A 14,900-nucleotide genomic window follows, 5' to 3' on the forward strand; every position below is an offset into this window, starting at 1 on the left:
GACAGGAGGTTTAAAGGGAAGTCAGCAGCAGGCGGCATCATTGCTTGCAGTTACTGGGGCGCCAACTGGCCCACCTCCAGGCTCAGTGCCGTGCTGGTCAGATCTGAGCAGAGCACAAGGCCTGCAGGACACCAGTGTATACAGCTGTAACACCCGGGCCCTACATACAGCCACAGCGCAGGCCAGCTGAGTTATTTCTCCATTCAGCAGTCAACAGCAGAAACACCCAACACACAAGAATTTATTTTCAGGACTATAATTTTACTATAGATTAATATTTAATATATAATTTATTTCACATATAAAGACAATTCTGGCTACTATTTGGATATGGTAATGGCCGGGGGTTAGGTGAGTAACTGAGGTCACAGTCAGGCCTGGGCAGACACCATCTTGCTCATGCCTGAGAAATAGGCTTTCTCTCTCTCACTCATCACTTCAAAATGCAAGGGTCTCCTGCAGAAGTTGCATTCCGCTGACGAATGTGGCTTCAGCTCCAACCCTACTCGCTTCCACGTGACCAGCAGCTTCTCTGTGGGAAAAGACAGTGTTTGAGCCCCAAAGAATCAGAGCACGTCCACACAGAAGCCTGCACCCCAGTATTCAGGGCAGTAGCAATCCTGACTTCCAACAGTGCAAGCATCCAGCACCTATGCATGGATGCAAATAGGAAATAGTATGGCAATGAAAAGAACAGAGCTAGTCAATACCATGAAGGTATCTGAAAACCTTTTTTTGCTTTTAGAGACAGGGTTTCTCTGTGTAGCCTTGGAGCCTGTTCTAGAACAAGGTTGGCCTTGAACTCACAGAGATCCACCTGCCTCTGCCTTCTGAGTGCTGGGATTACAGGCATGTGCCACCACTGCCTTTTAATTCTGTATTTCAAGAAAGTAAAATTTTCTTTAATCCCAGCACTCGGGAGGCAGAGGCAGGTAGATCTCTATGAGTTCAAAGTCAGCCTAGTCTACAGGAGCTAGTTCCAGGGCATGCACCAAAGCTACACAGAGAAACCCTGTCTCAAAAACCAAAAACAAAAAAGAAGGTAAAATTTATGGTGTGTGAATTAATCTTAGTGGCACAGTTTAAGAGTAAAAACACAACCCAACGTTGGGTCTTACTTTACAAACCAGCTTCAGTAGCTGCTGGATGGTCAGTACGCTACCTGAGTATCTCAGGGACCTGGGGAAGGGGAGCTCAGGGGTGGAGGGCCTACTTAGCCTGCTAAGACCCTGAGTTCAATTCCAGCACCACAACCAAACAAAAGTCCTCTGAGCATCTTGAACATAAAGTCTATCCTTCGAAGTTACCTGACTTGGGAAGGTCCAAGAGGGCCTAGGGAGGCAATGGCCAACTAAAGCTAAAATCCCCTTCAGTGTCCACCTCAGGATGGACATGGCGGGTGGGGAGCAGCACAGAGCCACCAGAATGAGGCAGTTCAAGGACCTCATGTAGGGAAAGGGAGAGAGTGCTGAGGAATGTGAGCAGGATTCTAAAGGCCAGGGCAGAATTGTACCATCAGAGGCCTCTAGTCCCCTCAACAGCCACAACCCACATGACAGAAGAGAGGGCATGGGGGGGGGGGCTCCCTGAGAGCTTCCAAACAGACCGTGCACACTGTCAAGTGAGTCACTACTGTTTAATTTTAGAGTTTTGTCATGTGCCAGCCGAGGGCATGCTTAGCTGCTTGGGACAGGAAGAAACTACTGCCCGCTTGAAGCATCAGGTAAACCCTGCCAGAGCTTCCTGCGGTCCCAGTGTGGTGGAGACATTCCCCGGAACCACTGCACCAACTCACCGAGGAAGAAGTTCATCATCTGCGGGGTGTGGTGTGGGGTGGGGGCGATCCGTAGGAGCTCCTCCCCACGCGGCACCGTGGGGTAGTTGATGGCTTGGACGTAGATGTTGTGCCTGGTCATCAGTTCGTCACAGATTTCTGTGTTTTTAGCAGCATCGGCAACCTAAGGTCCGTGACAGCAGGGGCGGGGTCAGAATAAGACATGCTAATTTGGCAGACAGTCAAGAACACAGGGTCCACGCATGCGGCTCAGGCTCAAGGCCAGACTGCAGCCATGTGTACAAGGCTGGAGGAGGTGGGTGATGCTGCCTGGACGCCTGCAGTTTAAGGGAGCTAACATTCGCAGGACGGACTACAACCCTGGCACGAAATGTCACACGGCTGCCCTCTCAGGTCCTGTACGGTCAAGGAGGCGCACACGGCTGCCCTCTCAGGTCCCGTATGGTCAAGGAGGTGCTTTTGTTTTTTTTTTCACGCAAGCAAATCCTGTTCCCAGGAGGGTCTGCCTGCTCTGGGGTACTAGCTATTTCCTTACACTAACCGTGATGTCAGCAGGGATACGACTGCAGAGGGAAGTGCAGGACCGGCTCTGAAATACACCAGGTGGAAAGTCACACCTCAAAGCTGCCCAGACACAAGTTCCGTGTTTACCCTGTTAAGGTTACTGCTCTGGAGAGGGAATCTGAGCTCCAGCTCAAAGACTTCCTTCTTACTGTGAAGGCAACCCAGACACTGAAGACAGAGGGCCACTGGGTGGCCCCAGCCCTAGCAATCACCCCGCACAAGCCCAGCTTTAGGAAGGTGGACAGAACACTGGCACGTCGCGTGTGGCGTCCGACCACAGACAGGCCATTACCCGCACAGGGATGATGTGACTCGGGCAGTGGATGACCGGGAGGCCGGCGTCCATCAGCATCTGCCTCATCAGCTTGACATTGCGCTGGTGCTGGCGGCGGAGGGCGCGCCCCTCGGCACTCTTCAGGATTCGCACGGACTCCAGCGCTCCAGCCAGCAGCATGGGAGGCAGGGAGGTGGTGAAGATAAAGCCAGCAGCGTAGGACCGCACGGTGTCGATCAGCAAACTCGTGCTGGCGATGTACCCTCCGACACAGCCGAACGCCTTACCTGGGAGGAAGAGGAGCCGTTAGGTGGGGCAACAGCAGCATGGGTGCCGAGAGGCACCGCAGACTTTGCGGCTGTCACCCGGCTAGAGCGTCTGTGGTAGGACTGAACCCTTACTTGCTGTTCAAGCAAAGGGCAGAGTCTGGACAATTGGCATTTGCTGGATAAATACAAACACTCAGAACCTGTTAGGGCTGACTTAGGGTCAGGCTTGTTTTTCAGTTCTGGCCAAGGCCCTTGTATAATCTGTGTCTCATATTTCAGGATTAAGGGCACCAAAGGGGTTGGTTCTCAGGAGCCTTAACTCTCTGTTCTGAAGTGAACATTTTCCTCAACCACAAGAGGATTAAGCAGGGGCAAACTCCTCAAGTGGAAATGTCTCTGCCTAGCACTTCCACCTCACTGGGCCACACCTCCACCAAGCCTACCCGACACACTGGAATTGGCATTTGAATAGGGGGCTTTCCTCTGGGTCTGGAGGAGGCTTCCCTCCCTTGACAGGGCTGGAAGACGCTGGGTTTTCCTTGCTGGTCCTTAATTAAGTATAGGTTCTAACTTAGCATTCACTGACTGCTACACAGGTTTCTCACTGCCCTCAACAAACTCAGAATGTTTATAGAAAGAGAAAAGAAAAAGAAAAACCCTCAAATTTCTACAACCTCTCAGCAGTTCTCACAGGCGAAGGCAACATCGACAGTGATGAGCTATAAATACTCATTTATCTTCTCTACAGGAATCCTGATACAGATCCCAGTGCTATTTCCATCACATTGATGGGGAGAAAACAAAATAAAGCAGGCATGGAAAGGTCACACAACCAGGGAGCTGCACAGCCGGGACTGAGGGCCAGACTTCGGTGCCATATGAGGAGAGGAGCAGGCTGGGAGGGCGGAGAGCTGGCTCCCGGGGCCAGGCACAGAGCACAGTATTTCCCAGCACCTGCTGGAAGAGCGCTGGGGCGCTCGCTCCTTCAGAATCCAGCAGCACAGAGTGAAGGCTTTTGTCACAGGATGTAGTAAGAGCCAGAAGAATGGCTGGAATGAGCTCAGATGGCAAGTAATGTAATTCCTGTCATGTTTAGCTGTGGGAGTCTGCGAGCCTTCATGTCCCCAGGGATGCTCCAAAGTGGGGCTAGCATCCACTGGAATGAAAAATTCACTGCAAGATGGAAGTGGTGGCATGCCTACAGAGCCAGCACTGGGGAACCTGAAGCAGGAGGGCCATCGTGAGGTCAGCCTGGGCTAGAGACTAAAACAAAATGCACCCCAAAGAGAAACAGTCCAGGCTTTACATGCTACCACACTGCTTCCTATCCTGATGCCAGTCAGACCAGCCAGCCGCTGGTCTTGTTATGTATCTGAAGTTCAGTGTAAAAGCAGAATTTACAAAGCACACACACCAAGTGTCCCAGAAATGATGTCCATTTTTGACATGACTCCATCCCGGTCACCGATCCCTCCACCTCGAGCACCATACAGCCCCACCGCATGGACTTCATCCACAAACGTGATTGCTCCAAACTCATGGGCCACATCACACAGCTCTTCCAGTGGGCACACTGCTCCTAAAGAAAGCCACAGAAAATATTAATATTCGTGGTTAGAGCCAAAGCAAAGGATTTACATTCTTTTTCTGTTTTTCTGAGACAAGGTTTCTCTGTATACCCTGGCTACCCTGGAACTCTGTCTGTAGACCAGGCTGGCTTTGAACTCGGTTCCATTAGTCTCTGCCTTCTGAGTGCTGGGATTAAAGGTGTGTGCCACCAATGCCTGGCTTGCCTTATATTCTGTGGGGTCACTTTTAGTACTGGAGAGAAAATGAACTTACCCCAGTACCTGTTCACAGTCTAGCAACAGCCAGAGCAGAAAACCCAGTTACCCCATCCATACAATGTCTCTCAATTATAGAATCCCAGCAGAGACAAAAATGCAAAACCAAAGGAAACCTCCTATTTTTGTTTGTTCCTGGCAATGAGTGTAGCACCGGAGACACAGTAAAGCAGAAGCCTGACTACCAGCTCTGCCCCCAGGGCCCACACACCACACCTTTTAAACAGTTCAAGGCTTCAGACTGTCTCAGCACAGACTCACCATCCATGGAATGAACAGTTTCGAATGCTACAATCTTGGGAACTGCGGGGTCAGATCTTTGCAGCAGTTCTCTGAGATGGTTGACATCGTTGTGGCGAAAGATGTATTTTGGCACTCGACTGTTGCGAATCCCTTGGATCATGGAGGCATGGTTCCCAGAATCAGAGTAAATTTCACAGCCTGATGTGAGAAAAATGCATCTTAGGGGCAGAGGCATCAAAGACAACTGACATCCTGGACAGGTACAACAGACCTTTTCCTGCTGACAGTGCCTTGAAAATGTTCACTATGAAAGACACCGTGAGTCAGTATTTGTCCTGACATGGTAACTAGCTACTGTGTCTCTTCTCAGAAAAGGCAAAGGCAAAGATAGCCCATGGCTGTTGGGATGGAGCTCGGTTGCAAGGCACTTGATTTACATGAGCCCTGCGTTCTATCCCAGCATCATGAAACACAGAACACAAAACAACACAGAACATGGAAAACAATCCTTAAAGCCACAATGCCACATACTCAGAAGCCCAGCATTCTGAGGCAGGAGAACCAACAATATGAAGCCAGCCTATGTTACACAGTGAGATTATGTGCAAAAACAAAAACTGTCTCAAAAAAAACAAAATGGGTACCTCATTTCAAACTCAATGAAGATGTGACTAAATGCAATGAAGCATCTGCTAAAGGAGCTTCTCAGAATATGACTACAATCGAGTCAGGAGCTTGAGGACAGGACCTTCTGACCACGTTCTGCTGGAACTCCCAGTCAGCACGTGCTGGTCCAGGCTGCCAGGCTGACTTGGAGGGGCCTTCTTAGTAGCCAATGCTCTTATCATATGCAGACCCTCAAACGTGCTAGGACACTGACACAGGCCCCCTTACCAGGCATCATCTGGGCCAGGGTGAAGAGGGTGGAGTCGTTGGCTACGAAGCAGGAGGAGAACAAGAGCGCTGCATCTTTGCCATGGAGGTCGGCCAGCGCCTGCTCCAGTTCCACGTGGAACTTGCTGGTGCCAGAAATATTCCTAGTTCCACCAGCTCCTGCACCATGCTGCTTCACAGTCTCCCTGTTAAAAATAAGTGAGATACTAATACTCCAGGTTCAGATCTCCAGAACTTATTAAAGATTTACTTATTTATTATGTGTACAGTGTTCTGCCTGCATGGATGCCTGCATGCCATAAGAGGGCACCAGATCTCATTACAGATGGCTATGAGCCACCATGTGGTTGCTGGAAATTGAACTCTAGACCTCCGGAAGAACAGCCAGTTCTCTCAATCTCTGAGCCATCTCTCTAGTTCCAGAATTCATTTAAAATCCAGGGGTCTTACATTCCTACAACCCCAGCACTGGAGCAGAGGGGATCTCAAAAAACAAAGATAAAAGGCTATGGAGTAAAGACCTAAGGCTGCCCTCAGGCCTCTAAATACACCCACCCCACCCTACACATACAAGTACATAGCACACATAAATACACACTATAACACACACACTCTCTCTCTTCTCTCTCTCTCTCTCTTTCTCACACACACACACACAACTTTAGGGTTGGGGCTGGAGCTCAGTTGGTAGAGTGCTTACTTAGTATATAAAAAGCCATGGGTTCAATTCCTGGTACTGCATAAACACACATGGAGTATGTGCCTGTAATCCCAGCATACACACAAAACAACAACAACAAAACCGTGATTATACTTCAACTAAGCAAGAAAACTCACGGTTCTATTTTTATTTCATTTTAATTTTTTTTTTTTTTTTTTTTTTTTTAAACAGGATCTCACTGTGTAGCTCTAGCTATCCTGGAACTCACTATGCAGACCAGGCTGGCCTTGAATTAACAGAGACCCATCTGCCTTTGCCTCCCAAGTGCTGGGATTAAAGGCATGCACCACTATGCCCAATTTATTTTTTATTTAAAAAAAAAAAAACCTTTTAACCCATGGTTCTAAAAATCATATAAATTGGTCCTCTTTCCAGAACCCAAGAAAATGAAAATTATGTTGATCTCACCTAGGAGCTCTCTCATTATGAAACCTGGGCCATAAATCTTAGAGCGATTGTTAAGAATAAGTGTTCAGGGACTGGAGCAATGGCTCAGTGGTTAAGAGCATTGACTATTCTTCCAGAGGACCCAGGTTCAATTCCTAGTTCCAGAAGATCCAATATCCTCTTCTGACCTCTAAGGCACACACATGGCAGACATGCAGGTAAAATACTCATGCACATAAAATAAATAAATCTTTTAGCACAAGTGTTCATTTAACAGTCATTAAGACATATTAGCCATGTAATTTAAACTAAGGCTTCTTTTTCTAAGAATAATCATTGCCCCAACAATAAGTTAAGAGAAAGCACACTCTAGAAGGCAGCAAAGCAGTCACATATTAGGACACATGCAAATGCTATTGCTCAACCTCATATGGGACTCTCTTTAGCAAGCCCTTGGAGAATTTGATGAGCAACTCTCTCAAGCCATGGTGGTCCTCCTGAAGGACAAAGATGGGACCTCCATCCTTTTAGACACGTCATCCTGAAATAGCCTTTTCCACTACCTTCATATTTGTCTCTAAGAAAGTCAACAGCGGTGGTTATCAAAGGCTGAGAACATGTGCCAGTGAGGTGGCTCAGCAGGGAGGGGCTTTGCTGTAAAGTATGGTGGCCTGCACTCAATCCCGGGACTCCTGGACCGGAGGACCGAGAGCTGTGTCCCCAGGGAACAGCAGTATCACTGTGGCACACTTGTAGTGACTAAATATTCTCCCACAAAACGTCCAGCTGTAAAAGCCATCTATGTCTTGCCAAATAATGCCAGTTACTTACATGACTGCCCCACACACGCGTGGGTGGCGACTCATGCCTAGGTAGTCGTTACTGCACCAGACCGACACCTGCTTTTTGGTGAGGAGAGAGTCCGTGTAGTCGTCAGCCATGGGGAAGATTTGTGCTCTCCGGTTCACAGTTTTAAAAACTCGGTAGGTATGGTCATTTTTTTTCTCATCAATTTTCTTCTCAAAGAAACGATCATATTGAAAAGTGGAAACAGCTAAAATGGAGACAAACAAAAGACAGTGCAATCTTTTAAGAAGACTCTCCAGGTTTGGGGAAAGACAGACCTGAGTTCAGGTCTCAGCTGGCCATTTCATGGCTATACTCAGGACTAGAATGATGTCCCAGGACCGTGACAAGTGCAGGGTCCACTGTCCAGTATATAGGTGATGGGTAACAAAAGAGAGGAGGCCAAGGATCAGCAGCACCAGTGCCGCTGAGCCCAACAGTACTCAAGCAAGGACCACAGGGCTCTCCCTCACCATGCCACTTCACCTCCAATCTGACATACGGTTAACTCACAAACGACAAGACTCACATTTTGGCAAGTTATCCTGAAGAAGATGAGACACTCTTTCTGGCCTCTGCTTCCGCATGATATCCTGGAAGTTCTTCAGCTGCTGGCTCGGATCCTCTCCACCAGTTTTCACACTGGTCACACTGGGGGTCACAGAGTTTTGGGCAATTTCTATGGCAAAAATAACAAGAGGTATAAAAGATGGACTTTATATTCTTAGTTCACAATACCTTCTAGGTATAATAGTTAACGGGGGTGGGTAGGCACAGCTGGAGCAGTTCATCAGCTAAGAACCTGGCTGCTCTCCTGGAGGGGGTGGGCGGGCACAGCTGGAGCAGTACTGACTGCTCTCCTGGAGGGGGTGGGCGGGCACAGCTGGAGCAGCTCATCAGCTAAGAGCACTGGCTGCTCTCCTGGAGGACCTGAGTTTGATTCCCAGCATCCACATGGTAGCTCACAGCTGTCTGAAACTAGAGTTCCAGGATCTGACATCCTCTTCTGGCCTCTTTGAGCACCAGGCACATTTTGGTGCACAAATATATATACAAGCAAAACAGTAAAATCAATTTTTTTTTCAAAAAAAATATCTTATTGTCTGGGCATCTTGGTACATGCCTTTAGTTCCAGAACTCGGGAAGCAGAGAGAGGCAGATCTCTATAAATCTGAGACCAGACTGTGCTACACAGTGAAACCCTGTCTCAAAACACAAAACCAATAGAATAGACTGTTACCTACTTCATGAAAAGAAGCCAATCATAACCAAAGTCTGTTATAATAAGTATAGAATGTCTCCTCCTTCAGTATGTTTATTATATAGAAGTATTTGATCCTGGGCTGCTTTGGGCTTTTCGAAATGGAGTATTGTTGTAGCCCAGGCTGGCCTTGAACTCAAGACCGTCTTGCCTCGCGTGTGTAGTGCTGAGGGTACAGGCTTCAGTCATTTTGTTTTCACAGCTACCAGCCAGTCCCAACGGACATGAATTAGAGCCTAAGGCTCCCAGCTGACCGGCACACCTTCTGGACTCTCTACAGCCTATTCCCCTTCTGAATACTTCTTGCTTGCATAAGGCAGTCTTTTTTTTTTTTTTTTTTTTTTTTTTTTTTTTTTTTTTTTTTTTTTTTTTTTTTTTTTTTTTTTTTTTTTTTTTTTTTTTTTGGTTTTTCGAGACAGGGTTTCTCTGCATTGCTTTGGAGCCTGTCCTGGAGCTAGCTCTTGTAGACCAGGCTGGCCTCGAACTCACAGAGATCCACCTGCCTCTGCCTCCCAAGTGCTGGGATTAAAGGTGTGTACCACCACTGCCCAGCTCCCTTTTTTCTTTTCTCTCTTCTTTTTTCAAGATAGGGCCCCTCTAAGCAGCCCTGGATGTCCTGGAACTGGCTATGTAGACCAGGTCGAAATTAAACTCACATTGATCCTCCTGCCTCTTGCCTCCCAGGTACTGGAATTAAAGGTGTGTGCCATGCTCAGCATGCTGAGGCTTTTAGGGGCGGTTGGGAGCTCGATGAGGGTAAGGTTGCTCTCCCATGATCACCAGAAGGACAAACAGCTTGGGAGTCCCAAGCTAGCGCTTACTGCAGTAATACTATGGTTCTATCTTCTATCCTTTGAAAGGGTAAGGAGTACCAAGGAGACAAATGAATGCTGGCCTCTGCTCAAGACGACAGGTTATTTCCAGAAAGTGAGCATGACTTGGGAAGCTGGCTACCTCATATTCCTTCACCAGAAAGCAAGTCCCACATTTTGCAATACAGTCGAGATGGTCTAGCTTGAGGATCCCCTTCCTCTCTGGCACTAGAGAGGAAGATATTCCCATTAGCACTATGCTGGCCTAAAGAGCTCACACATAAACCGGAGGTCCCAGGGGCCCAAATGACAGGCTCCCTCTTCCCACGGGCCAGAGTCGATTCTGTTACCTTTCCTCACAGCGTGCATTTCCTGCACATCCTCCTGAAGCTCCAGGCTGGCCTTGCGGAAGACACTGCTGCCTGTCTGGCTCATCTGTGCGGCCAAGAAAGGGCACTTGCTCCCAGAGCCCTGGCTTGTCGCGGGTGACGGGTGTCCTGACGGGAGCTGTGCGCCATCTGGAGTCAGCTGGGATTCGTCAGGAGCCTGCTGGACTGCGGCTTTGGCAGTTTTCTCTTCTGAGGAAGGAAATGGAAAGAACAGGCATCAGGACCTGCTTGCACAAGCAAGTCACCGAGTCACAGCGCCTCACACTTGATGCTCGCTCTAGTCTGTAACCCATGCTCGAGTTTCCTTTGTTCTCGCCTGCCTCGCCATACAGCGGTCCTCTGAAGGGCTGGTTGGCCCAGACCAGTTAGCACCCAAACTCACAGGCATTCTTCTAAACCCAAGATCACTGTTTTATGCTTTCAGACAAACCAACATTCTTTTTCCATTTGTTAAGACAGGGTCTTACTATGCAGCCCATTGATACTTGACTTGACAATCCTACTGCCTCAGCCTCCTCAGTGCTGGGATTATGTGTGCACTTAGTCCCCAAAGCTCTTGACTTGGATCACTGTCAGCAAATTCTACCTCATATCCACTCAGTGTATTTCAGGGGAGCCATGCTCCCCTAAGGCAATTGGTAGCAGTCACCATTACTCACTTCACGGTTTCTAACCAGATTCCCAGTAAAGCTCAACCAGTTTTAACAACACTTCTGAAAAAGAAAGAGGCCATCATTCAGATCTTCACACTGACCTCTCTGGGTCAGACTATTAGTGTGCCGGAAAGGACGCAGGCTCCACGCACACAGCTCACCTACTTTCTCGTTTAAGTTCATCAGAGCTGCTGACCTAACCCAACGGGCTGGTTTGGGACTCTAAGTTACAATGACTCCTCGATCCCTTGAGCAATGTGCTCACCTTCCTTCTAGAAAAGTCTCCCTTCATCATTTTGGAATACTCCCATGAGTCACTGGCTGCTCTTTCTACAACTTGGGTAAGGTGTCTCAATACAGTTTCCATAACATTTTCTATAAAAGGAAGTTAAGAAATGTTATTTTGAAATTAACTTAATTTTATAAGCAATGCAGAAATGAGCCTTCTAACTCAAACACGGCCACCACAGACGCGCTGAGAAAAGATAACTAACTCCAGACAGGAAATCTCCTGAAGGACTGAGCCCTGCTCCCTTACAGAACAAACGTTCCTTTCCTACAGGTTCACACCAAAAAGAAGCCCGGAAGGCGAAACACTCACTAGGATTAGGCGGACTCTGAAAAGTCCTTCTCCTAGATATGGCTCAGTGGTTAGGACCCAGGTTCAATTCCCAGCACCCACATAACAGCTCATAGCTGTCAGCAACTTCAAGGAGATCTGATTCCCACATACAGACATACTTGCAGGCAAAACACCAATGTATATAAATAAAACTAAACAAATTAAAAAAAAAAAAAAAACGAAAAGCCCCTTTCCTGGCAGAAACTGACCAAGACCACTCCAGCCTGTTCATTAAAGCTTATCTGCCTGGGTGGGTCCACGCACTGACAGCACTAACTCCACGCCGCACTTACACAGTGCACCCAGGGCGAGCCCTGAAGCTGAAGAACAGGCAGTAGGGTGGTGGGGGAAGGAGTATGGTGGTTAATTACGTTTGGGAAGATGAAGAAAGTTCTGGAACTGGATAGTGACAGAATGACACAAGCATCTGTAATACTACGGATTCACACACTTAAATGATTCAAATGGACACTGTAGTGGTGCCATCCTAGCACTTACAGGGCTGAGGCAGGAGGATTGCCACAGCTGGAGGGCAATCTGGGCTATGTTATGAGAAAATAAAAAGCTAAAATGGCAAGTTTTATGCTATAGGTATTTTACAAATACACACACACACATTTTACTTAAAGGGAAGGAAAAAAAAAACAAAAAAGATGGCTCAGTGGTTAAGAGCACTTGCTGCTCTTCCAGAGGACTCAGGTTCAATTTTCAGCACTGAGATGGTGGTACAACCATCTGTAACTCTCCAGAGGATCTGACCCCTTCTTCTGGCCTCCTTGGACACCAGGCATACAGTGGTGCAGTCAAACATTCATATACATAAAATACAATGAATACATCTTCTAAAAAAAATAAAAACCTGGTAGCGGTAGCTGAGGTCTGTGATTTCAGCACTGGGGAGGAAGAGGAGGGGTCATGACTATGTGGCCAGTGTGAGACCCTGCCTCAAAATGCTAAGCAGGGCCGGGTGGTGGCGCACGCCTTTAATCCCAGTACTCAGGAGGCAGAGGTAGACAAATCTCTGTGAGTTCGAGTCCAGCCTGGTCTACAGAGCGAGTTCCAGGACAGCCAGGATTGTTACACAGAGAAACCCTGTTTCAAAAAATTAAAAAAAAAACACTAAACAGATTTTAAAATCACTACTTTACGAGTCAAAGGCCAAATCTTCATTGAGAACAGACTGCAAGCGGCTGCTCGCAGCAGACAATGAGGAAACACTGGAGCCCAGCAGACCTGACATGCGATCCAGAAACCTGCATTGTTTCTCGAAAGCTCCGAATCCAGGAGTCAGAGGGCAGTTACTCAAGAGGACCCCCTCCCATGCACAGTGCTGATCCCTCCCCTAGAGTGGCCCTTACCACCAAGGAGGTGTCTCGCTGCTAACCCTACTCACTCTCGTTGGCTGGAGGGGTTTCTTTGGTCTGCTGGCAGTGGACTGCTGACGTGGACAGGGTTCGAGGGGCTGGCTTGGCTCCCACTTCCATCATCATCTTGGGGCAGTTTTGAGCATAGAACAAGAGAGATTTTCCTGCCTTCTGCAGAAAGGCCTGAGGGACTCGCGATAAGAATGGGCATCTTCGAACCACAGTCTCCATGTCTGCAGAGGTTGCTGGCTCCTGGAGAAGAACCCACTGTGAGTGATGTCAAGGGTGCCCTGGGCATACCTCTCACTCAAAACCAAAACAAACAAACAAACAAAACTAACAACGACAGCACCGACTGCACCGAGGTAGGACTCAGTAAAAGAGTGGCGGCCACACTCTACCCAGGTCACCACTTCATTCTCCACCTCTACATAAAAGCCCTCGGGCAAAGCAACTTCTCCAGAGTAAATAGGGACGATTAATAACCAAGGGGGTGGAAGAGATGAAGGACAAAGCAGAATAGGTGTGGGAGGCCATAGGCTCCTCGAGGTGTGCGCACCTTAGCAAACATACAGGGGCAACAGTGAGGATAGCGAAGAAGTCACTGTCACCTAAACAGGCAGGGAGGACGCCTGGGGACCCTAGCAACCCGAGGGAGGGGAAAGAGTCTAGACCAGCCTTGAGTTCCCGAGACAAGGTCATGCCCCTACAGCTGGAATCGGGAAAGGGAGCAGAAAGAAGGATAGGGTCAGGGCTGACTCGGACAGGAGCAGGACTAATCAGCCCAGAGAGTGGGGCTGGTGGAAGGGGGTCAGCGGTGAGTCAGAGGTTCCCCGGGGTCGCAAGGGTAGGAAGGAGATTCTGAAGCCGCCTGTCAAATGCCGAATGTCACGAGAGGGCGGAACCGGGCCTCTGAGGTAGCCTAAGCGGTAAAGATGAGGTGGTGGTGGACGCTGAGCCAAGGTGGGGGCCAGCGGGGGATGGGGCGTGTGGCCGCGGTGGCGGGGCGCGCCGGCTTCCCGTGACCACCGAGCGCGACCCTTACCTGCACGGGCTCTCGACGGGACGGCGGTGGGCGCTCAAGTGGAGGGCGCTAAATGGACCAATGCCCTTGTCCGCTATAGCAGCCTGGGGGGACGCAACTGCTGTGTGGCCCTAATATAGAGCCAGAGTGACCGCTGCGCATGCGCTGTGGGCGCGGCCTCTCCGGCGCACGCGCACCGGAGTCGGCAGAGCAGGGAGGCTGGTCTCTCCGTGTGGGGCTCTGCTCCAGCTGGTGGACTGTGACTCAGGCCTAGGCTTCCAAGACCAGGAGGGCAAGGTGGTGGGCGGGCGGGCAAGTCCCTTTTTGGACTCCATCCTTCGGTCCTCTGTCACCTTCCACGAACAGCCAGCCCTGTGTGTCAGACCCCTAGCCCCGGTGTAGAGCGTAAACCAACCACTCAGAAACCTGCCTACTAGTAGTAAAAGGGTTTCTTGGATTTAGAGTTAGGGGTTACAGATCCTAGAAATCTGATTAGCTAGGGGCTTAGTTTTGCTTGTGACAATGATAGGGCTTTTCTACTGGATGGATGGCCCAAGAAATGAATGGCCCTGGTGAGGATGTGCTGAGGGGTCTTGGACATCGGACTGAAGGAGCAGCAGCAGAAGGGAACCCAGTGGTAGCACATTCTGGTCCGAAATGAAGAGAGAACTGAGGAACTCGCTAGTTGGAGCCCAGAGCTCCAAAGCGCTAGCCCTCCAGATGGTGAGGGCGACATTACAGCAAGGGCCCGACACAGGGTTTAACAGCTGTAAGTTATTGCGCTTAGGTTTTGTTGTGTTTGCTGTTTTGAGATAAGGTTTCTCTGGACCCGCCTCTTAGACCAGGCTGACCTAGAAATCACAGACGTCCACCTGCCTCTACCTCCCAAGGGCTGACATTTAAAGGCCTGTGCCACAACCTCCTGGCTCTTGTTTTTA

General features: G+C 49.0%; 1 protein-coding gene across 1 annotated transcript; it reads right to left on the minus strand.

Annotated features, from left to right (window-relative positions):
• Nucleotides 1–240: 240 nt before the first annotated feature.
• On the minus strand, nt 241–14,139 carry Alas1 (5'-aminolevulinate synthase 1). Its single transcript, XM_050139325.1, has 11 exons — nt 13,984–14,139; nt 12,968–13,190; nt 10,261–10,488; nt 8,367–8,516; nt 7,823–8,045; nt 5,884–6,068; nt 5,008–5,187; nt 4,317–4,481; nt 2,652–2,920; nt 1,796–1,958; nt 241–532 (listed from the first exon to the last, which is right to left on the minus strand). The coding sequence occupies exons 2-11, from the start codon at nt 13,167–13,169 to the stop codon at nt 372–374; spliced, it is 1,926 nt and encodes a 641-aa protein (XP_049995282.1). The 5' UTR covers nt 13,170–13,190; nt 13,984–14,139; the 3' UTR covers nt 241–371.
• Between the last annotated feature and the right edge of the window lie 761 nt (nt 14,140–14,900).

The sequence above is a fragment of the Alexandromys fortis genome, unplaced genomic scaffold, assembly GCF_014885135.2.
Source record: "Alexandromys fortis isolate MF-2015 unplaced genomic scaffold, M_Fortis_MF-2015_v1.1 scaffold_36, whole genome shotgun sequence".
Taxonomy (NCBI): Eukaryota; Metazoa; Chordata; class Mammalia; order Rodentia; family Cricetidae; genus Alexandromys; species Alexandromys fortis.

Coding starts and splice junctions, on each gene's coding strand:
- Alas1 (XM_050139325.1), bottom strand. CDS start 13,169: ATGGAGACTGTGGTTCGAAGATGCCCATTCTTATCGCGAGTCCCTCAG. Junction 5,188..5,883: donor CCTGGCCCAGATGATGCCTG/GTAAGGGGGCCT, acceptor TTCTCACATCAG/GCTGTGAAATTTACTCTGAT. Junction 1,959..2,651: donor GTCACATCATCCCTGTGCGG/GTAATGGCCTGT, acceptor CACGGACCTTAG/GTTGCCGATGCTGCTAAAAA.